Genomic DNA, 25083 nt, shown 5'->3' on the forward strand with positions numbered 1-25083 from the left:
GTTCTGTATTACCTAAACTTTCGTTCCTAATGCCACGTAAACAAAAATTATGCCACGTAGGAGCATCATAGATAAATATATATATATATATATATATATATATATATATATATATATATATATATATATATATATATATATATATATAGAGAGAGAGAGAGAGAGAGAGAGAGAGAGAGAGAGAGAGAGAGAGAGAGAGAGAGAGAGAGAAAAAAAAAATAAAATATATATATATATATATATATATATATATATATATATATATATATATATATATATATATATATATATATATATATATATATATATATATATATATATATATATATATATATATATATATATATATATATATATATATATATATATATATATATATATATATATATATATATATATATATATATACAAAGAGAAGAAACAGATTAACAGATTTGTGTGTGTGTGTATGTGTGTGTGTGTGGGTGTGTGTGTGTGGGTGGGTGTGGGTATGTGTGTGTGCATGTGGATGGGGAGGTGTGTGTGTGTGTGTGTGTGTGTGTGTGTGTGTGTGTGTGTGTGTGGGCGCGGAGATGGTATGTGTGCAGCATTACTGTTGTACTAGAAAACAATGATCCAGGGCGCCTTTCATGGTATATGCCTGCGAAAATTAATGAGTCAATGTGATATGAGTGTCCATTCTTGCAGCTCACAAAATGTTCATGCAGTCTCCTGCAGCATTTCTTCTCTGTATTAATTTTCATACAACAACATTTTTCGTCATATTATAAGCTTAATGCTGCATTGCTACAGGCCAGTCAATCATAAGCGGGACTGTGATTTTGATTTTTGTTTTTTTCATCCTTTCATCTTTGCTTGAATTATTTTCCCATTTCTACCTCTTAAAACATATTTTCTCTTTAGAATTACCCATTTATTGTTTAACTATATTTCTTTTTTTTTTCCTTTAGTTCTCTCTCTCTTTGTACTTAACTTTTTAGATGATCGTCATTTCCAAATATTGCATGCCATGAATTAGTAGTTGGTATTATAGCTGCTCTTTTGTTTCAGATATGTTGTGCATTATTCATTTGAAATTTCTCGTGTCACCATAGAATGAATCACTACTCATTTGAAGGACACGGAAGTTCACATGCCATTTACGCAACGCGATTACTTTTCGGGCTATTATCTGACACAGTGCTGGATATTGTAACATCGATTTGGACCAGTCACACACAAGAAAAAATAATAAATCCTTCTCGATTGAAACTATTATTTGATCTCCCTCTTCAGGACTGAAAACCCTAAGAAAAAGATAGGAAGGATTGGTTCTCAAATAGAGTAAATGAATGGAATGGAATCAGTAATCAAGTTGTCAGTGATGATTCATTAGGGAGCTTTAAAACAAGATTAGACAAATTTATTGATGGGGATGATAGCTGGAAACAGGTAGAAATGATTCATACAGGGACTGCCATGTCTTGTGTAGGCCTGATGGCTTTTTGCAGCTTCCCTTATTTTCTTATGTTATTATGCTCTCTCTCTCTCTCTCTCTCTCTCTCTCTCTCTCTCTCTCTCTCTCTCTCTCTCTCTCTCTCTCTCTCTCTCTCTCTCTCTCTCTCTCTCTCTCTCTCTCTCTCTCTGGTAAATGTTCAGAGCCAGATTATCTCTCCCATCAAAAAAAAATTGTGAGCTGAGATCTAATACGCAACGTTATCGCTCCCAGCAGCAGCAGCAGTAGTAGTAGTAGTAGTAGTAGTAGTAGTAGTAGTAGTAGTAGTAGTAGTAGTAGTAGTAGTAGTAGTAGTAGTAGTAGTTAGTATACTTTGCTACTTCTTCCATTACGTTTCTCAGTAATAGCTGTAACAGTAGTAGTGTATCATTAGCAACAGTTGTAGCAGCAGCAGCAGCAGCAGCAGCTGCTGCTGCTACTGCTGCTGCTGCTGCTGCATGAGTACCGTCTTACTCGAACACCTGTACATAGTACATAAGTTTGGAAGGGATCACACATGGCGTCGCTTATTTACTGTGGAAGTAGAGCTCGCAGGTGTGCTAATATATCGTTGGCAATAAACTATGCCATAAGATAAGCCTACAGAATAGATTAAGCTCAGAGTTTTTTTGGCTTATATGAATGAAGCAATACCTAGCTTACATTTTTTATTCTCTCCACCCGGCATACTCCCACACTTTCTCACTTTCCCTGCTAAAATATCCACCCCCCACATCTTTTCTTAATCCACCACATGTCATATTACAGTTACATCTGGTTCAGACAGAGCATCTCTTATCTCTCTGCTGTGCTTCTCACGTTCTGACATCAACATCATGTTGTTCTGTTGTTTGATCCCTTCCCATGCCACTTATAGTATATTTCACTGCGGGACACGCCATCTGTAAACCCTCCTATTCACATGTTCAGAATCTTGCCATAGCTCGGAAGAGATCATCGACTTCCAACATACCACTTTCCTCAATTTATTTTATTTTATTTTATTTTTCTTAATGTAAGTACTGTCTCGTTTTGTTCCATCTCCAACTGTCACTTATCCAATCACTGCCGTTTATCTTCTTGCAGCAACTTATTGTATTCAGGAAGGAATATAGCATGCTGCTGTATATAAAATCCCAACAACAACAACAACAACAACAACAACAACAACACTTAATTCTGGTAAACAGAGAAGCACACTGCCGTCTTCAGTGTTACTGTGAATCAGGGTTGACTCGCGCCTACATTTGGGAGCCTATCACGCGTCCTAGATCCCGAGACCCAATTATTCAGATTTAGAATGACATAAAGAGAAGTTGAGTTAAAGTAGTCAATAAAAGAAATAAGGAGAGTGAAAAAAATCCCTCCTCCCCACTTCCCCCCTCCAAAAAAAAAAAAAAATATATATATATATATATATATATATATATATATATATATATATATATATATATATATATATATATATATATATATATATATATATATATATATATATATATATATATATATATATATATATATATATATATATATATATATATATATATATATATATATATATATATATATATATATATATATATATATATATATATATATATATATATATATATATATATATATATATATATTAGAACTATTAAGTATAAGTTTTGAAATATGAAAATGAATGAACTGATAGTAAAAAGTAAAAAGAAGATAGTAAGGTATAGGAAGAACAGAAAGCAAAAACCAAATTAACGATTGGGAAACCTACAGGCATGTGTCGAATAACTGCAGAGATCTCCAAATCTAGAGAAAATTTAGTAGTAGACTGGTTGCTCCAGATTTGTAATCAACTGTGGAGGCAGGAAGAAGTAAATACCAAGTGGATAGAGGACGGCAGTTGTTGAGGGTGAAGTAGGCACCAGTTGAGTGAAATAAAGCAGCCATTTCTTGTAAAAATAAATAAATAAATAAGTAAATAAATAAATAAATAAAATATAAAAACAAAAAAAAGTTTTTGTTTGAAGATGTATAAAGAAGTAATTGAGGATTTTGGTGCAGAAGTAAAAGTGAAACAAGACCATGTTATGTCTCGTGGGTTTTTTTTTTTTTTTTTTTTTGGTAGACTCGTATCAGGAAAAAAAATGAAATGGTGCAAGTCTGAAAGTGAATGGATTTGGATGGTCTGTGGCTGCAGGTCTGTTTACAGGTGACACTGCACTGCTTGCAGGTGTGGCTGTATGATATGAGAACTAAAGATGAATGTTGAGAAAAGTATGGTGATATCTTATAAGAGGAAGAAAGTAAGCATAATGTTCCTATTCCTAGTAAGCCTCACAAGGGCAAAATTCATGTAGGACTTCACATGGCCTCTTAGAGAAATTAGATTATATATATATATATGATGATCATATATATACATGATTTTAAAAGCACGTAAGAAAAAGATTAGTGACTGTAGAGGGTTGGGAGCGCAGTTGTATACTCCAGAAGGATTACTTTGAAGGGGAAATATGGTGGTTTGTGGCTTGGGTTTGAAATTCATCTTTTAGGACACCAGTCCTGGAACTTTAATGACACACCTCGTATATATATATATATATATATATATATATATATATATATATATATATATATATATATATATATATATATATATATATATATATATATATATATATATATATATATATATATATATATATATATATATATATATATATATATATATATATATATATATATATATATATATATATATATATATATATATATATATATGAGTGAAAAAAAAACATATTTACATAAACTAAACATACCGAAGGAAAAATATTCAATGCAAACTTAAATTTTGAAAAGGCAGTAACAGAAACGAAAGTTTACTCAAAATTAATTTCCATTCTCAAAGTGTTGTTTGGTGTTAACATTGTGTGGGTTATGCACATATGTTTGCATTTTTATAGTAAAAAAAAAATAATAAAACAAAATTATAAATAAATAAATAAGTCACATCGGTGAGTAAAGGCGCAAATCTTATGAGTGACGACACGAGTGGAGTCAAGGTCCATCTTTTAAAATCAAGATGATCTGGCAGCGCTCGCTGACTACCATCACTGGAAAATAACGTCATTCATTAGCAAGAGCTAGTACATGTACCTCATTATTATATCACAGTCATGCCATTCAGTATGCCATAAAGCAATGTAATTTGCTGCTGCTGCTGTTAATTACTTAGTGGTAGTTTAAAGGCTCCGCCTCACAAACGCGGTGGTCCGCCATTGCTTTCTTATAAGGATTGAAAATATAGTGTGCAAGTGATTGTCAAGTCTTGAACAAGGGATGGGCTAACATAGCTGGAATATCAGATGAGAGGGACTCGATTCGCGGTTACCGTGGTCACGTGTTTCGCACAGGTGGTATAGTACTGACCTCGCCAACAGATTACCATAGTCACTAGATGGCGCATTATGTGTATCAAAATCTACTCTCTTATAAATGTTTCCCGGGCTGCAGCAGTTGCGATTTTCGACACACCAACTTGCTCTTGAAGCTCACCGTTTTCTTTTTTTTTTTCTTTTTTTTTCCCATATAGTACCAGATTGCATTCCATTATAATGATTTTTGGTAGGCTTATAATTTCTTCCATTACCTCCTCATGTTAGCTAATATCAAATCTTATGTATATATCCCATTTGCTGAAAAAGGCGTATTGGATAATACAATAATAATGAAATTCCTGCTCCATACTCTAAAGTTGACCTTCGGCTTCTCTGTTCCAGCGAATCAAATCACGCGCGCAAACTGACTGTGTCTTATCCGTCCATGCATCTTTCGGTATTTGCGCCATTTCAGTTATGTCGTTGGTTATGTAATTGTATGTTAAATGAAAACCAGGGTATTCCAACTAAAAGGAAGATTTTTTTGCATTTTCATAATTATTTTGAATAAAGAGAAGAAAATAGCAGTAATAAAAGGCTGGTACAGCAGCAGTGGCGTGGCTGCGGGACGCTGAGCAAAACAAACAAGACGGAGGTGGCCGGGGTGCTTCCTCCACCATGCTGCCCATCAGGGAGACCTTTGAAGAGGCGGAGCTCACAGGAACCTGCGGCCACAAGTACAAGGCAAGTAGTTGGGTGTGGGGAGGTCGAAGCAATGGCTGTCATGGCCCATACCCCAGAGTGTACTGGCAGCTTCACCTTCCCTAACCCAAAGCTCAACTGTCTACTCTTGTTCTGTTTCAAAAATTATATATACCAGTAGAGAGCTCAGTTACTTTGTAATAAGTTGTATTTGCCTCTGTGTTGCGTTGTGGATCCTGCTAACCTAAAGTATGTGTAATTTACTGCCAATCGAGTTTCCCGCGGAAATGAGGCAGACTTGTAGAGTGTGTGGCCAACCAGTGTTGGGGTTCTGGCTGCCCTGCTTGGTCTGGCAGGTCTTGTCATGGCAGCTAGGCTACAACAAGGACTTGCTATGTCGTCCTGATGTGACTAATTGAAGCCAACCGAAAATGACATTGCTTGAAATAACAGGAGGGGCATTTATGCCATTGTGGAATTATTTGATTTAAGGAAGAGATAGAAATAAATAGATAAAAAAATTAAGTGATATGGTCATTATTCACGTATGGTTTTCAATCCATTTCACTGTTCCTTTATTATTATTTTGTTTATTTATCTCTTTATTATCAATGACAGTTATTATGATAATATATTTATTTTGTATGTGGGGGGCGGGCATTGTTTGATAAAACCAATTACAAATTAGTTTTTAACTTATAAAACTGAGCAAATTGCAAGATCCTTCATATGTATGCAAAATTTGTAAGACCAGTAGTTACTGGCTTCTTCCATATGTTTTCAACACCATGGTTTTTGTTGATTTTATTACACTGTGCTTTGTATTGGTTTCATTTATGAATAATTGTACCCCCTTTGATAATAAAACAATGATAAAAAAAATTTCAAGCCATTAAAATAAAGCATTGCAACACCCAACACTTACTCCACTGCCCACAGCCCACCTGTCGCTAGTAACACTCTTACCTGGGCAGGCAGCAACTCACGTAGAGAAGTCAGGACACTACTCACTCTGTCACCAAGTGCTGTGATGCAGGTGGAAACAACTCACAGGGATTGGCATAGTAGTGGAGTGCAAGGCAAAGACTATATGCATAGCACAGGCATATATTTCCTCACTAGAGAGCAGGGCACAGTTATCTCTTGTCTCACAAGACACCACAGGCACCAAAACTCACACCAGGCAGAGTTCTGAATCTTAAGTGTGGTACACACCATCCACACATGCCAGGCACAGTCACTTGGGCATCCACACAGAACACACAAGACTAGATATGGGCACTACAAGTCCCAGCACAGTCTCCCAGAATAACAAGAACCTGGCACCCCAACACACACAGGGCGGAAGCACAAGAGACGTCTCCAAGCTTAACGCAGAAGCCACTCCTGAACACGGTAAAGCCGCTTTTAGCTGCATTTCCTAGTAGCTGGTAATCCTCACAACCACAGGATGTCTTCTACACGCAATCCTATCTCAGGTCAGCCTTCAGGTACACAGCAGACACCTCACAGAGGCTCCACTAACCTCTGTTACTCCAGGCCAGTGCTCCCTCTGGCCTCTGCAGCACCTCGCACAGGCCACCACATGTCCAGGTACCAAATCTACAGTTACCACATTTGCGTCCACCCTCACCTCATGTCTGCTCACCAGGACATCCAGGTGCTGCCTGAAGACCTCTGGGCACCAGACTTGTTTTGCCACTGCTGCTGCCTCCACTGCTCTGCTCCACATCTGCTCTCTTCTAACCCTCATTTCCAACAAGCTATCTCAGTCACCTGCCTGCCACAATCAAACCGACTTCCCTTGTTACATGTGATTCACATAAACTGTGAAAGCAATAAGAATCACATATTGTGAATACATTCTCATCACTGCTAATACGCAATATTCTAGTGCCAATTAAATCTAATGTGGGGGATAGTTTGCCTCCAAGTCACACTATAATGCTAGGATTTAAAATCCTAATATGGGGATGGACCAGTCTGAGGCAGGGTAACACTGGTGCCATGGGGCAGGTGGTCATGAAAAAGTTAAGTTCCAGACGACTTTTTTAATATAGTGTGATACATACATGTATCAGTAATACAGCAAAGTTGTGTTAAAACAGTAAAGTACACAGTGATAAAGTTGCTGTATACATAATGATAAAAGAAAAATTAGATTGATGAAATGTACAAATACCGTATGGCTGTACTGTGAGTGTAGGCTACATTTACCATTTTTTCTCCAAATGTCTTTAATACATTATAGTCACCTTAATTTCCATTAGCTTGACACTTCTTACCACTGCCACTGTCATTACTAGCCTTACACTTGTCACCAGCCATGATAAATAAAGTTGGAAAGTATACAAGAAAAAAAATCTCAAAGCTCAACTGAACAGGTGTTACATTGTTGAGAACTGAATGTGAACAGCATAGCACCTCACTTCATGCTTATGCCCAGTGTAGGTAGCAGCCAAAAGTGTCACTAGGTGAGAGGCATATGACAAATTTGAACCTGCAGTAGAGTAACAAATAGAAATTAGACTTGCAGGGAATCTTGTTCATACTCGTATCTCTGGATATTTATAGGTTAGAGAGCATCTCTATTTGTTACCTTCAGTTATATGTATGAAAATATTTTTGGTGTTGTAGACATTCTGGAAATATTTTTTTTTTATTTTTATGGGGCCTGTCTCAGCCAGGTGGCAGAACCATAGTCATTTTTTGCCTTGACTTTCATTTTCTCAAACACAAATCATGTCTAATGAGGACCTTTAGTGGAATTGACACTTTGCATTATTGGCAACCTGACTGTATATAGTAGTATCTTGTGTCTTCTGCATTGCAATTCCACTCTCCTTGTCAGATCTTCCATAGCTCATAGTTTATACATTGAGGCAGCACTTTGCTGTTGTGTTTTATACTTATACTTATGGAATACTCTAAGCTTCACAGCCTCAAGTATCTTTTTTTTTTTCAAATCATCCCAATGATTTTTTTTTTTTTTCCCCCGTCTAGTTTTTCCTAGTCTGTCAGGGCTGAGACGGTGCCTCCTGATGAAGGACTTTTGGATTTGGCATTTGAATTGTTTAATAAGATACCATAATTCACATAATCCTAATTGGATGGTTGGAGCATGATCACCTCCACATTTTAGTTATTTTATGGGGTCAGAAGTTTGTAACTGTGATTTGGTACAGAAATAAAAAGGAATGGATTTCAGGACATGGTATCTGAAGTACTGTCTATCCTGCCTCAGTCCTGGTGTGAATTTACATTTCCATTCTTCAGGTCCTCAATGTGTACACCAAGAAAGGCACCAATGTGTTCCCACGGCGACGTCTGTGTGAGATTGTGTCAGAGGCTGGCCAGCGTACCATCATTAAGGCCAAGAGCTCTGGTGTGGTTACACAAGTCCTTGTTACTACTGGGGACTCCATAGCAGATGGGTGAGTGTCCAATCTCATTCTGTGGCAAAGTTTCTGCTCCTCGTGTGGTATGTAGCATCTCTGTTCACACCTAAAGGGTTCCAGGTTCATATCCCAAGCCAGGAGGACAAATTGTGGGATTAATCTTCTCTTATTGTAGCCCTGTTCATCTAACAGTGAATTGGTATGGTCTTGCTTTCCTAGTAGGAGGAGAAGACTGGGAATTCTCCTTTTTTGTTTGTTGTTTGTGTCATTGTTTAAATACATACTCCCTTCAAGAGATATGCTCCTCTGTATGTACATACAATAGCTAAGTGATTTAGGGATTATTGCACACAGCTCACAGTTGAGAGGTATAGGGTTCAAATTCTAGGATAGGCAGAGGCAAATTGTTGGATTTGTTTTCTTTCATTCCATAGCTTTCTTCATCTTGCAGAGAATGGGTATGTGTGAAATTTAAGTCAAGGAGTTAAGGCCATACTTCATAACAAATGGAAGAATAGCAATCCTACCTCTCTGTGTGTGTTGTGCTTGTAAATGTGTGTATGTGAGTTCACTCCAAGAGACAATTAATGTTCCATACCACACAATGACAGGGTCAGCAAAACTAAGTATTAAATAATTTTGAAAATACACACACACACACACACACACACACACACACACACACACACACACACACACACACACACACACACACACACACACACACAAACAGTGTCCCAGTATTAATAATCTATTTCAGTGAAATTGGACAGGGTTTTTATTTTATTAATTTATTTAGTTTATTTATTTTATTTATTTATTTATATTATTTATTTATTTATATTTTTTTTTTCTCGCTCTCCATGTATAATGTGTTAAAAGTGTAGAAATTGGTCATTTTATTTATATTGGTATGTTGGTCTTGCAAATGGTACATTATCATTCCAGAAGGAGAAATAAACATGTTCAAGAAAAAAAATAAATGTTTTCGATAAGTAAACTGTTTTAATTGTTATGTAAAATAGAATAATATTTAATCTTTCACTCTCAAGGTGTGAGATTGTGGAGGTAGAGGCTTGTGGACACACTGCCCTCATGGGTAACATCTGCTGTGACTGTGGCATTCTACTGCGGGAAGAGGACTTACCCAAAACTGAGGCTGTCAGCATGCTCCATTCTGTCCCCGATCTCAAAATATCCCGTGGGGTGAGTGTCTGGAATGTTCTGAAAATTAAATGTGCCCTGGATTTGTTTGGTGCATAACTTGATTTTCATAGCAATTTGGTCTGTTCATTATAAGATTGGTAAATAATGAGAGGTAGCAGTGCAGCCTGCTTGCTGATGATTTTAGTTGGTAAATAAACCAAGATAATGACATCTCTGAAAATTCAAAAAATATCAAAAAATACAAAAATCATCTCATGACACTCTTAGGCCTTGTGCTTCACATTGCACACATGATAATTTGTTATCCACATTTAAGTCATTAAATACCCATTTAAATCCTCCCTGCTCATTCAGTTGCTCAGTCAAGTCATTGTAGGCAGGAGGCGGTTGTAGAAAAATATTCATTAAAAAACTAAGAAGGTTTACAAAGAACAGGTTTCTTTATGGTGGGGTATGGAAGTTTCCTCTCACAGCCTAGTGGAGTGGGGGCAAGGAAGAGCCTCATTGCATGTTGTACAAGAGAGAGGGAGGGAGCTTGTGATGCTCTCTCTTTCATCAACTTCTGTACCAGCTTAGCATTCACTTACTGCCCACATTTTACTCTTTCACCACAATGGGTAAGAGCAAGTCTTACCTTACCCAAAGGAGCGAGGTACTGGCAAAAGCACACCAGACATTAGCTGAGAGCAGAGAACATGTGAGGATGAGCATATAGCCTCACAGCACATCAGCCACGCTCTTACCTTCCCACCACCTCACCTCCCATTCCACATACAAGTTATGTTTCTGTTTCTACTGCCCCAGCTACTACTTGTGGTGTGTTTGCTGCTGTACAGTTACAGCCACCGCCTTCAACATAATTTTCTCCCCTAGTAAGACAATCTTAGTGAAGAAATCAAAAATTTTTGAGAGTGATGATGAAATCTCATTCACTGGGGATAATGTTTTAGTTTCAGTGGAGCAGCTTCAGCCACTGTTGGACAAAATGTAAAAAATCCTATGCTTGACACACCACCAATCACTGGGCCACATGCATCAGTGTACCATGCCCTCATTGTAAAAAAGAAGTGTGCAATGTTCCATCTAAGAGATTCCAGATACCAACTAAACAAGTCATCATTGAATCTAATGCTTGCAGTTATAGCTCAAAATCATCTACAACTAAAAACAAATACATTATAATACTTGGCACCTAAAAATTCCAGTGTTACATAGCTATACAGTGAATCCCCAGTTTTCACAGGATTATGTTCCAAAAACACCTGTAAAGTGCTAAAATCTGCATTATATTGATGCTACCCCTAAAATTCCTATTTATTGTCTCTATTAATAAGAAAAATCAGCACAGGTACTACCCATAGACACCTTCCTCACATTCAAGCAAGATTTTGCTGAAACAGCTTTCCTGATTGATTCCTCATTCTTCTTTATGGACTAACTGTACTTTTGTTTATGCTGTAATATTACCCGACTGCGGCATAGCTTCTCCCTTCCTGCTGCATGTCAAGTTCAGCTTTCTCCTGTAGCTTCATAACCTTCCTCCTCCACCTTGGCACCAGAAGGCTTACAAGATGCAGGGCATTTGGGTGGCATTGTTGGGGCTTTGGGAAACCAGGAGAAAGCAGCAAAAATATGTCGTAAATAGCTGAAGTGAGCATGGTAATGTAGCTAAGACAAAGACACAATGAATTGGGAAGTGCAGGTTGGGAACTGGGGAAGCAGTGCAGTCCCACTCCTTTCTTTGAAGAAGGCGTATCTCTAGCAGTCAGTCAGAGGCAAGTAAAAATATAAAGTCTGGATTGACTACTGGTAAAGCTCCAGCCAAATGTGTGCCACCTACCAATATGTCTGGGTATTTCCTCAACCTACGCCACAATTTAGCTTGAATTATATCAAATATGATGGCTAATTTTTTTGTGATAAAGTAGGATTTCCCACATTGTAAAATAGTTAGGTTCCAGTGAAAAAACCATGTAAAAGTGAACCAGTGATAACTGAACCGTGAAAAATGGGGGTTCACTGTATATGGATGAAAAGCGCATGAGCATCTCTTTAGATTTTATCTCAAAACTAACTTATTGCAATATTGAGGCATATTTCTCTGCCATTTATTGTTCAATTTTGATGATTCTTTTGTCATTAAAAAGGGAATTAAATACCTAGAAAATTATGTGACAATTTTGACTGAGTATTTAGTTTTTTCCTACCTTAAGAGAAATATCCAGATGAAATTTTTTTTTCTTTTCTCTCTCTCTCTCTCTCTCTCTCTCTCTCTCTCTCTCTCTCTCTCTCTCTCTCTCTCTCTCTCTCTCTCTCTCTCTCTCTCTCTCTCTCTCTCTCTCCAATGAAACCAGAAATGAAAATTCTTCACATAATTTTCTTAGAAAACTATCAAAATATCTTGTGACAAGTTTTCAAGAAAATCCAAGAAAAACTCCTCAAAATATGCAAAAATTCAAACATTTTTTTTATATTTTCATTAAAAAATAAAAGCTATTGCTCCAAATTTAATTAAACTTATACATATAACTCATCAAAAAAAACTTCATAGCTCATAAAAATTTGGTGCAGTTTGCTTCATGAATAATGAAAATGAAAAATAACTTGGTCAGGCACCTTAAGGCTGTATTTCTCTTCTAAGAAACAACTCCTGCTAAGGGTTCATTGGCTTATATTTCAATAAATAACACAAATATAATCATACATTTCCACAGTTTTGTTTGAGTGCTCATGTTGGAAAAGACTGTTTTTCATTTACATTGGGTAAGATATGTCAACTGAATGCAGAATTGATCTGTCTGTATATCAGATTGACATACCCCTCATTGGTGAGTAGCTAAGACAAGTATATATATATATATATATATATATATATATATATATATATATATATATATATATATATATATATATATATATATATATATATATATATATATATATGCATGCCTTCCAGATCGTTTACAAGTATCACAAGGACCCATTTCATGACCAGTGATGTTTTAATCGATCCATACACCAAGCTAACTTTCCTCATAAACCAGGATATCAGAAAATAAGTATATACATGCCTACATTCATGATCACATTCACAACCACTTCTTCACATCTTAGTCTCTGTGACTTTAGGCTCTATGGTCGAAAAAGGACCCATCCTCATCACCCACACCCTCCATATCAAGCAATTTCTGCACCAGGGCTCAACAGCAGAGATAGTTTATCCTTGCACTCTTTTCCACATTTAAAGATAGATTGACAATTATTTCAACTTGATAGAATTTTGAATAAGTATTATTCTGGAAAAAGTGAGAATAGTGACCGCAGTCCATAAACTTTACCCCACTTTAAGCATTGTTCTCTATCATGTAATAAGTGATTCTGACATAACTCTCAAGTCATGATGGATCATAAGATGAGTGTTTTGGGGAGAAATGGTAAATGAGAGTTTTATTGCAGGAGGCACAGAAGCTTGGTCAAGAGGACATAAGAAATCTCTTGAAGCAACAGAAGCTGGTTCTTCTGGTGGATTTAGACCAGACTCTTATCCACACCACTAATGACAATATTCCTGCCAACCTCAAGGTAATTATTCTCTTTTTTAGAGGAAAAGAAAAGTGATAAATGACAGCTCACAGTCAGTATGAAAGAGCCATATTGGGCAAAAGTTCATAAAGGAGTGCCTTCCATGTCTACTCTACAGAAGTTATACAGTGAGACGAGGTTTGTTTTTTCCTTTCTATGATAGCATCTCAAGGTTTCTGAGTAGGTTGGTTTTACTTTGTTTCAATAAGACATTTTATTGTGAATGGAATGCTTAGCTGTTGTCTTTATATGTGAAGTATCTTCATGTTCTATTTTCTTAGTGTCTAGATCAATGTGAATGAGTAGGTAATGTAAGGATATTATCAACACAACTTCAGCCTTTGTTGAGCTGTTCACTGGTTCACTCTTTTTCATTGATGGTTTGCTTTGTTCCAAATCCTGCCTTGTGCTAAATGTGAATACTTTTGGTTTTCTTGCCATATCATGATGATAGAAGGTCCTACTTTAAAAAAATTAATTTTTAAATTCTGGCACTCCATGTGAAATCCCTGATTGAAAGAATATTAACTTAAAATGTTGTGGGGCAGGTTTTGCCCTATTTTCATTAAGTCTTATTATAATTTATTTATTCTTGAGCCAGCATAAACAAGCTGAGGCTGAGAAAATGCAGCATGCCCATAATTCTTTAATGAACTAACACAAGTTTTGACCTGCACTTTTGAAAGCTATTGATCTCAAAGACATTATAGTAAGCACAGTAGAATTCAAATTTGCCCTGAGATAATGGCAGAGATGGGAAAATTGTGGGGTATGGAATACATTCTTTTAAGTTGATAGGGTATACAGTGGAAATTAATTAATTTGATGGTTTGATGCACTGGTTGGCTTCTCCTTATTCTCGGAAGGCATTCATTTCAACTGTATGTTACAAAATTATTTGAATTTTTCACATCTGGCAACTCACTGCTTGACAATGGGGTTTAGATGTGTATTTCAACACCTCATGCTGGAAACAACTGCATGCTGTCAGTGTATATACCGGAAGCCACTCAAGCACTTCCATTTTTAAGCTACCATTCCTACTGCCTTTTATTTAACCCTTAAATAATGTCAGAATGCAGTTTTATTCTTAAGAGACTTGTAATACTCACAATACTATACTGTATACAATTATGTCCTTAGCAAAATAGAACATGTCATTATAAAATGGTGCTTCAGATATTACTCTCCTTTGGACTGGTGTGATGCTCTCTCTCTCTCTCTCTCTCTCTCTCTCTCTCTCTCTCTCTCTCTCTCTCTCTCTCTCTCTCTCTCTCTCTCTCTCTCTCTCTCTCTCTCTCTCTCTCTCGTTTGTAATATTATATCGTTTAAGGTTATATATATTCTCTCTCTCTCTCTCTCTCTCTCTCTCTCTCTCTCTCTCTCTCTCTCTCTCTCTCTCTCTCTCTCTCTCTCTCTCTCTCTCTCTCTCTCTCTCTCTCTCTCTCTCTCTCGTTTGTAAGATTATATCGTTTAAGGTTTTATGTGTATATATATATATATATATATATATATATATATATATATATATATATATATATATATATATATATATATATAAAGCTAGGATGGAATCCGGGATCATTCCACTGTAAGCATAAATAACATAAAGATCATCCTAACATTGGCATCACTGGCATGTATTAGCAGTTCATAACACTGATGTAGGTGTCACCATTTATAAGGGGTTAGTGCTGTGCTTATTGGATCTCATTTTAATATTTGTGTCTTTTTTTATATATGATTTTGTTAATGTGGTGGTAGGATATAAACCACAACTGACAGGGAAGTAAATTATTAGTTGCATCTTGTACTTAACTGGTAAAAGTGCAAAACAAATTGTAAGGAGGTAAGGAGTGTTTGTATGAAGGTTTACATGTTGGTTTAAAGAGAGATGCTAGATAGCCAACAGTCTACTATGTTTTTCATGTGATAAGATTTTGGGAAAAAAAAAAAAAAGACAAAGCTTCTGCAGGGTATTGACCTCTATTTCATGAGTGCTCCTCTCTGCATATTTGTTGTTTTTAGCAGCATAGCCACCAAAGCTTCTTTCCATTTGTTACCTGCATGGAATTATACAAATTAAAATTGCATCAACTCATATATTCAACAAATTTTCATGTTCTTGGTCACCACTTTATATAGGTGGTGTTTTTCTCACTGCTCATCTCATTGAGATATATGTGGATTTTTTTTTCTTGCCAGTGTGTTTTAGAGTCTGTACAGATATTAGATGTGCTATAAGTATTGTTTTTGTTATACCAGTAATGTAATGAAAATTCCTTATTTCAGGATGTTTACCACTTCCAGCTCACTGCTGGGGGCCCATGGTATCATGCCCGCATCAGACCACACACAAGAACTTTTCTTGAGAATATATCCAAGTATTATGAGCTCCATATCAGTACATTTGGTGTCCGAGAGTATGCACACCACATTGCACACTTTCTTGACCCCGACCACAAGTTATTTGGCCAGCGAATTCTTTCTAGAAATGAGTGTTTGAACCTCATGTCCAAGAAGGCTAATCTTGAGTAAGTTTGTGAGAAGGTAAAATTATCAGCTCATGCTATTCTGGTGACATTTAAGCTTTTTGAGCAGCTTTTGCATTATTTCCTCATGCTATTCTGGTGACATTTTAGCTTTTTGAGCAACTTTTGCATTATTGCTCGTTCATTGAATATATACACAAGTGGTCATTAGTTTTTGCTGTTTATTTGCTGTTTATATATTCTATACAATAGGACTGTTGATTGTACCATGAGCTCACATTAGTCAGCTTACTGTGCACACTTACAACTAAAGTTTAAAAGCTGTTGCAACTTACAGCTCCCTGTTTCCCTGTGGAGACAACTTGGTTTGCATCATTGATGACCGAACAGACGTATGGAACTTCTCCCCAAATGTGGTGCAAGTGGCGCCTTACCACTTCTTCCGGCACACAGGTGATATCAATGCTCCTCAGGGTCTCCAAAAAAAAGAGCGTGATGATCGTGATGGCATTGATTTCAAGAACCTCAAGAAGGAAATCATCAAGCCTGTTGGTAAGTGGTCTGCAGTTTCCTGCTTTGGAAAGTTTCAGAGAAGGTACTTAATTGTTATGACAAATACATGCATACTGATGACAAATTTTTCTTAATAGTTCACTATCAGTTGCAATGTTTAAATCAAGTTATGGAAAAGACTATCAAATTAAAGAAGAGTATTAGGAGTAAATTTTGTCTATTTAAATTCAAGGAAATTTGATGATGATCATCATCATAATCATCATTTTGAAAGGCATCATACATACATGTTCATGCTTTCCCAAGGGCTGTGCATTTTTGTAGAGACAAAGTTCTTTTGAACTACATAATTCCAAGTATTCTTGGTTCTTTGAAAATAACTTTTACATTTAGACCTGGACTTTTCCACACAATTACTTTTATTGTAAAATTACAGATATTTTTCAGTATTTACTGCTATGTTATGATATGTGGTTTCAGTCTCAACTGGAGATGAGAAGAAAGAGAAGAAAAGGGTCAGCAGCTCTGACTCAGATGCTGCTGAAACTCAACCCTCACCACAGTCTCCCACAACATTCCAGCAAGGAGCTAGTGAAGTCACTGTTGATGGAGAAAGAGGACCACTCTCAGACACAAAGTCTAATGAAGACTCAGGTAATTACAGTGGGTCAGATGAGAGTTGGGAATCTTCTCCAGAGGCTGTGGAATCCAGCCCAGAGGGCCAGGACTCTAGCTTAGGAGTGCAAGAATTGAGTGTAGAAAAAAATGCAACACCAGAAAATCAAGAGTCTAACTCAGAGACCCAAGAATGTAATCCAAGGAAAGAAACTGATTCTGAAGATCAAAAAATGTCATCAGAACCCATGGATTCTAGTATAGGGACTGGGGAATCTACTCAAGAAAAAAAGGAGGTATGTTCAGATGGAAATTCTGTATCTACAGTTCAAGAAACTGATTCATCTTTAGAACTGAATCCCAAGTCTCAGCAACTTAATACAGAGACTCAGAAGGAGCAGAAAAGCACTGGGATCCATGAAGAAGCTAAGGATACAGATTGCAGTAAAGAAAGTGAAAGCGAAGTTAAGGAAACTAGTGGAAATGAAAAGGCAGACCAAGTTCAGGATGACCAGGAGTCACCCTCTAGAGAGTTTGAGGATCAGCTGACCCAGCAGCAGTGTCAGGCCATATCCCAGCAGCAGGTCTTTGATGTGGTTGACAATGATGATTACTTGCTTTACTTGGAGGACATTCTGAAAAAGATACATTCTGTGTTCTTCAAAGAATATGAGGCAAGCCTTGTGGAACAAGAGGATGATAAAAAACAAAAGGAACAGATACCAGCACAGAAGGGAGCCACACTGGATCAGAGACCACTGCCAGACCTGAAGAAGATAGTTCCGGGTGTGAAGAAAGATGTACTGCGTGGTGTCTGCCTGGTGTTTTCTGGAGTTGTGCCACAGCAGGTTAAGCTGAAGGAATCCAAAGCCTATCTTATTGCCTCTGCCTTTGGGGCTGCAGTGAGTGATAAGTTGGTAGTGCGTGGAGAAGCAGGGATCCCAACCACACACCTGGTGGCAGCTAACAGACACACTGAAAAGGTCAATGCTGCCAGAAAGATGAAGTCCATCAAGGTGAGCAGAACTTTTTTTCTGAAGCAGGTATAGGTTGTCTTCGTATTGATAAAAATATTAATAGAATGGTTTGAAACAGTTAACAGGTGCAATGAAAAATTCAAATAGAGTGAAAGAGAACGGTGAGCACAGAGTGGACATAGGTGCGGATACCTCTCAGTTGTGTATTGTTACACGTGGAGATGGAGAGTTAAGAGAACTGAGCAGGAGAGTTTTTTTATTGATTATATAGCAATGGACAGAAAAACTTTAACACAATTGATTCCAGGATAGTGAAAGAGGTGTTTACAGAGTCTGATCACTTGTTTTAGGTGATATAGAGGTAAAAGTTAAATAGGGATATAGTATAAGTCGGAGAGGAAGTGAATAAGATGAATGAAAATATGGAAATGAAAGAGGTTAGACAACTGTAAAAGACTGAGAGAAACTAGGATACTTAGAGAGGCATCAAGTGTTAGTCATGCTTTTAATGTGTTCTAGGATGTAGGGCTGCAGTGGTAGCAGAATTGGTTGTGTGTAGAAAAAGAGAAGTGCATGATGGGTGATATAAAGAAATCTATGAAACAAAATGAATGTGAGTAAATCTTCCTTTTAGAATGTGGTGGAGTGAGGAGGACTGAGTGTATGTTTTGGAATATTCAAGGGGTACATGACACCTTGGGGAATTGAAATGTAGCATACAAAACTGTAATTTAATTATCTTACTCTTCCGGCCTTTAGATTGTGACACCCAATTGGTTGTGGAAATGTACTGAGCGGTGGGAGTGGGTGGAGGAACGGCTCTTCCCTCTCACCAAAGAGACAGAGAAGGAGGTGCAGCGAGTGCCACCTCTCCATTGTTCAAACCCTGATGCTGCATGGCTCAGGTCCAATGATCTCTCTGGTGAGTCATAAAACTCGAGATTTCTTGTATAGTTATTCTTTATACTCATGTACATCTAGCTCTCTACTTGATAAAGCAGCCTTCTTAGCCATATTTTTTTGTTGAAGTGACTTGTCAACTCAGTGGATTTTAGTATGTAAATATCATTCTCCTCCCTGTCCCCCTGGCCTCTGTTTCTACATACCCCCCCCCTCTCTCTCTCTCTCTCTCTCTCTCTCTCTCTCTCTCTCTCTCTCTCTCTCTCTCTCTCTCTCTCTCTCTCTCTCTCTCTCTCTCTCTCTCTCTCTCTCTCTCTCTCTCTCTCTCTCTCTCTCTCTCTCTCTCTCTCTCTCTCTCTCTCTCATTTGAACCGTGACATCAGGTGCTATTTGGGGAGATTTTTTTCCTTTCACTCCTCATTCTTGATCTTGAAAGGATCAAGGTGAGTAACCATTTTATATTATTTATTATTTTTTAATATTTTGACTAGATATATGTTGGGTTGATTTTTGGATCTAAATAAATGATGAAGTGATATTATGCATTACAATGGACTCAACAACAGTGTGCAGTCTGGGTAATGTAGGAATTGAATGACGAGCCAGATTACTAAAAAAAAAAAATAAAAAATGTGGATTGATAATGAACAAAATTCTCAATAATGAATCCCATCCTGGCCCTGTGAGTGCCCATACCACCCTTACATTACTCAGGCCCCATGAGTCTCCATCCATCCAAACATTTTTGCACAACTCACTGCCAAGTAAATTACATTAACAGAGAGCATATCAGTCCTTAATAACAAAGGTGCTACTGTAAGTGAAAATCTTGTATTTTTTCTGACATCTCGTTATAAAAATTTGGCATCCCTGGGCCTCACTCTCATCCCAGCAGTCATGTGCATTATGCAGTGCCTGCACACAACCTTTGTTTACCTGTAGCATCTTGTTTTGAAAGAAAGGGAATAGACTGATAACAAGAGTAAAGAAAGAGATCAAGACCAGAGGAGACATGGTAAATTACAAAGACCATTATAGAGAAAATGAAGATCAGATTATTGTTGAGATCCTTTTATGACAGTAGCTTTGAAGCAACAAAAGAAATACCATATCGTTTTTTAAAGAAAAGACAAAAAAAAATTCAAGGATAAGGAAATTATATTTGAGAAAAAAAGAGCAGATCAGACCACAAAAAAACCATAAACAAGACTGCATCAGGGAACACTTGAGTAAAGGTTCCTTAAATATAAAATTTCAAACCATTATTTTCTTTGCAGTTTTCATCAGAATATTCTTTAGCATTCTTTTTCAAACTTGTAGCTTGAGTAAATAAATGTACTTCAAATACTGTGATAGGGATGGAAGTAGAGGAGCACTGTGCAGTATGGCCAGACAGTGTGACTACATCACACTCGCATAATAATTGTTATTATTGTCCCTGTTCACTCTGACCCTAGATTGTGTTCTCATCTCTGCTGTTCCATTACTTGTTGCCTCTTAGACCACATGCTTGCTTTCAGGGTGGTGCCCTGGCTTCTCCAAGGCTTGCTCATCCTCTCATGCTGGAAATTAAAATTTGACATCAATTTCCTTACCCTGTTTTATTAGGCTTCATCCAACACACATATACACAAACCATTTAAATCACCATGAAAAAAATGCCATTACACATATTTTGGCAGATGTAGGACAAAGACAGAGTAAGATAAAACAATCTCCATATATAAACATTTGTGACAAATCTCATTGAAGAAACATGTCTTAGTTGTACATGTACATAATACTGAGCAATACCATTTTCCTTACTGATGTAAATTACAAGAATTACTTGGACATGCATTATACAGACAAGTGCAACATCCAGACATTCCATGGATGGATTAGGATGGATATTGGAGGATTACAATAACAGAAAATATACAAAAACAAAATATAAAATAGCATGCAAGAAGTAGACTTTGAATAATCAAGAATAAGAAAAAAGTTTTGTTTCTTACATTTACATCTGTCATATTCTCCCTATTTTCAGATTCTGTAGCTCCCCAGAGGATGAGAACTCCTAGTGGTAGCCTCCTACAGGATATCAATCCTCTTGTATACTTAAGCTCAGATGATAAGAACAACATGGAAGATGAAGTAGAGAAGATTCTCAGTGATGACAATGGTAAGTTCTTGACAATATTGATTTATGGACTATATTCAGATACTTGTTGAATGTAAATACCTAGATTTTAATATTTATTTACAGGCTTATTACAGAGTTAATATGGTATGAGGGATTGTAAATTATGAGCCATCTTAATTTGTGCTGATGAATTCCATGTACATTGGAACCTTGGTTCTTGAACTTAGTTAATTCCTGAATGCCGTTCAAAATCCAAAATGTTCGGAAACCAAAACTATTTTCCCTATAGGAAACACTTGAACTTAGTTAATTCCTGAATGCCGTTCAAAATCCAAAATGTTCGGAAACCAAAACTATTTTCCCCATAGGAAACAATGTAAAATGGATTAATCCATTCCTGGACACCTGTCCATCCTGTCTTAGCGGCTTATGACAGACACTTCCACAGCCAAGATGGCTGCTCCACATGATCTCCAGCTCAGAAATTATTTATCACCAGAAAGGATGTATTGAATGAACTTAGTGACACAGAACTTATCAGAATATAAATATTATTGTTTAGACCATGTAGGTATTATCTTTGTCACTGATCTAGTGAGGGAAGCCTTACAGAGTGACACAGAGAAAAGGAACCCACTTACCACCAAAATGAAGGTGATCATAACACTTAGACATCTTGCTGCTGGGAGAAACTACTGGGAAAATGCAGTTGTGCAGTATTGATAGCATTGTGGGTCATCGAGAGAGTCACAGGTGGCTCAGGATTATTCCTGAGCACCGAAAACCATTTGTTTACATCAAGGCTCTTCAACGGGATCATTTAAATTATTTCCAAGATTGAATTACTGCCTTACCAACATCTCTCTCCTCCAAATACATAAAAATGAAGGAAATATTTATAAAAACTATAAAATTAGTAATAAACAGCAGCTTTTGCTTTGTCTTTTAGTATTTGAAATCAAGTATGTAACTTTGTTTAAGAACCGAATTATGGTATGACAACCAAAGCAATTATGAGTTCAAAATTTTGTTCAAAAACCAATTTGTTCAAAAAGGGAAGCGTTCAGTAACCGAGGTTCTGTTGTATTTTGTATAGGTTTAGAATTTTTATTTATTTTCTATTTTGTCTTTAAGAAGTTAAAGCTTCTAACATGATTATGGAAAGAGATGTGTATATTTGTGTATGTGATTAGGAAGTGACATGTACTTTTCAGAATAATTCATTCTTATAGTGATCTATTTATTTTGATGATTACGAGGTATTTTGGTGCAGTACATCACTGAAATGATAGATTCCCTAACATTTTAATATTCCACATATTTTTAGAAAGTCATATAAATACATTTTTTCACCAATTTATTCCCAAATGCTCTACTTAGGTTGCCTATCAGTAACCTTTAACTACCAACAGATCAACTTTAGGAATGAGGTGTTCTCTTTATGCCTGAATAATGCCAGAAGGATTGCAGTCCATAAATGATTTTCTTTTGAGATGGAGAACAACACAGACTACCGAGTACAATCAGGCCGCTGCTAATGTGCAACATTTAAAAAAAAAAGACTGACTGACAACTGACTAGCTAGAAAAGTCAGTTTCTTATTGACAATCTAGCATTGAGAAAGAATCTTTGAACTGTGCACTGAAGAATCAGCACTGGGTTTCTTGTTGGAAAAGGAAAGACTCCATTAATTCAGAAATCTCTAAAGAAAATGTAGAAAGTAAACAGGATTGGACCTTTTTTTTTTAGGAGCAATATATGACAATAAGAAACTCAGTAATTTTAAACTGTTCCTGACATGTCAATGTAGGAAGGGTCTACTGCTAAGCAGTAACTGCATGTATTTACCTCTAATTCATGTTTTAAGTTTTGGTCTCATTTAATTTTTATGCCAAGATTAACATGACAAAATGTTATGCATGGCCATCACCCTTAGTATTTAAAATACAGTTACTGAACAGACTAATCATTTACTTCATATTCTCCTATGCAGTAATGCAGGTAATACTTCCTTTTCTCTTTGTTGCATTTTCATTGTTGCATTTTCATTCTGACAGTAGTGTATTGTTGCATGAGGTTCATTTACCTTGCAGATTCTGAGGGTGAGTCTGAGTCTGAAGCATCAGAAGACAACTCAGACTCCAATGACATGGAAGAAGGTGGTGATGAGGATGAAGAGGAGGAAGATGATGATGAGGATGAGGATGGGGAGCCAAAGAAGAAAAAACGAAAATCCAATGACTTAGGAGATGAGGAAGATGAGAATGAAGATGAACTACCAAGTGTAACTTTCCGGCAAGGGGGTCAGCTACCTAGCGATGACAGCAACTCTGACGAGGAGGAGGATGATGAAGGAGATCTACGGAGGATGGGAGCTGATCTCGAAAACCTTCTTAATTAAGATAGCTTCCTTCAAGACTCCCATCTGCTTCTCGTTCTTTACTCCTCTATCTGATAAGTCTTAATATGTTCTCCTCTTGTTCTTTTTTCCTCCCTTCCTCCTATCTCTTGCTCCTGTCACCTCCTCTTCCATCTTTCCCAGTTAGTACAAATGTAAATATTGGTTTTACATGTTTAACAAAGGCTTATTAAAAATAGCTTGTGTATAGGAATGTGAAGAAATTCAAGTGAATGAAGGTATCGTACAAAATGTGAAAGTGCAGTCACCTACCCAGATTTTAACCTTAGAAATGATTACCTGTTCATTTCAGAACATTATTGGTATTGATGCCTCTTTTTAGGTTGTGCTATAAGTATTTCTTTCAATTGTAAAGGGCTTCAGCTGTCAACATCATAAATGCTTTAGTCATATCTGGCCTATGGAGAAATTTATAATTATGAACTTAGGTAGCAGAAAATTCTGAAAAGAATGAAAGAAAAGAAAAAAAAATATGATAATGTGGATTGATTGAAAGGAATGATATATTTAAAATTTGGTGATATTATTTTACGTTACAAGAAGTTGAAGCAATTTAACTTTTACTCTGCCAACTCGAGAAAAGGTACTAGCACAAAGAAAGTGCTTTGTGCCGAGGATTGAACATTAAGGTTCACTGATTTGTATATTATGCTGTACTCAGACTTGCTAATACTAAATACTTTGTTACCCTATATGAGTAACTTTTTAAATTGTAATAGATCTTCAACATTGTTTTGGTACAATAGTTTTATGGAATTTAGGTGTAGGAATAGAGACCAGGTAGGCTATGTCTCCCTCAGTCTTCTGGGTAGAGGGATTTGTAATGTTTGGCCTCATTTTAGGGCTATGGAAGTACTGCATTTTAAGCCTTTTAGGCCAGTTTTATTGTGGAAGCATGGGTACAAAGTAAGACCTTACATATCAGATACCTGTTTCTAAGAACTTCCCTTAAAGGGATGGCCATTATAGGGTTTTACAGGACATCAGCCAGTCATCTCTCAAAAGGAAGGCTGGGAAACATTGTGGAAGAACCGACTACAGTAAACCCAGGTAGCAGGGATTTGTACTGTTATGCTAGCAACAACTGGTTCTCATTGGCAAGCAATTTTTTGTATCACAGCTACTAACATTCAGGCTCAATATGAGTAGAACATCTTTGGTTTCTCCAATGCCCATAACAGGCTTCATAGGTGCCAAAACAAAGTTGAAACATTATGGGGAATATGCAAATCCTAAGAGTCCCTAAGGAGATTGTGGTTTACTTTACACTACCCATTTCATATATCCATCTGGAGGCAGAATGTGTCATGAGTGTCATCAATGTGTATCTGCCTCATGTGAAGCAGAAATGAAT

General features: G+C 36.7%; 1 protein-coding gene across 3 annotated transcripts in view; it reads left to right on the forward strand.

Annotated features, from left to right (window-relative positions):
- The window catches only part of LOC135101470 (RNA polymerase II subunit A C-terminal domain phosphatase-like), a 39415-nt gene that overhangs the window by 13056 nt on the left and 1276 nt on the right, over positions 1 to 25083 (forward strand). The window contains exons 2-11 of one of the 3 annotated variants that reach the window (XM_064005456.1): positions 5447 to 5583; positions 8818 to 8975; positions 9992 to 10145; positions 13563 to 13688; positions 15981 to 16222; positions 16518 to 16732; positions 17174 to 18324; positions 19045 to 19207; positions 21215 to 21349; positions 23404 to 25083. The exon at positions 23404 to 25083 is cut by the window's right edge and continues 1276 nt beyond it. In XM_064005456.1, the coding sequence (XP_063861526.1) occupies positions 5518 to 5583; positions 8818 to 8975; positions 9992 to 10145; positions 13563 to 13688; positions 15981 to 16222; positions 16518 to 16732; positions 17174 to 18324; positions 19045 to 19207; positions 21215 to 21349; positions 23404 to 23711 (2718 nt within the window). In that variant the 5' untranslated portion in view covers positions 5447 to 5517 and the 3' untranslated portion in view covers positions 23712 to 25083. The remainder of the gene's footprint in view (positions 1 to 5446; positions 5584 to 8817; positions 8976 to 9991; positions 10146 to 13562; positions 13689 to 15980; positions 16223 to 16517; positions 16733 to 17173; positions 18325 to 19044; positions 19208 to 21214; positions 21350 to 23403) is intronic. The other 2 variants (XM_064005457.1, XM_064005458.1) reach the window with 2 other exon arrangements.

Source organism: Scylla paramamosain, chromosome 6, assembly GCF_035594125.1.
Source record: "Scylla paramamosain isolate STU-SP2022 chromosome 6, ASM3559412v1, whole genome shotgun sequence".
In the NCBI taxonomy this organism is placed as follows: domain Eukaryota; kingdom Metazoa; phylum Arthropoda; class Malacostraca; order Decapoda; family Portunidae; genus Scylla; species Scylla paramamosain.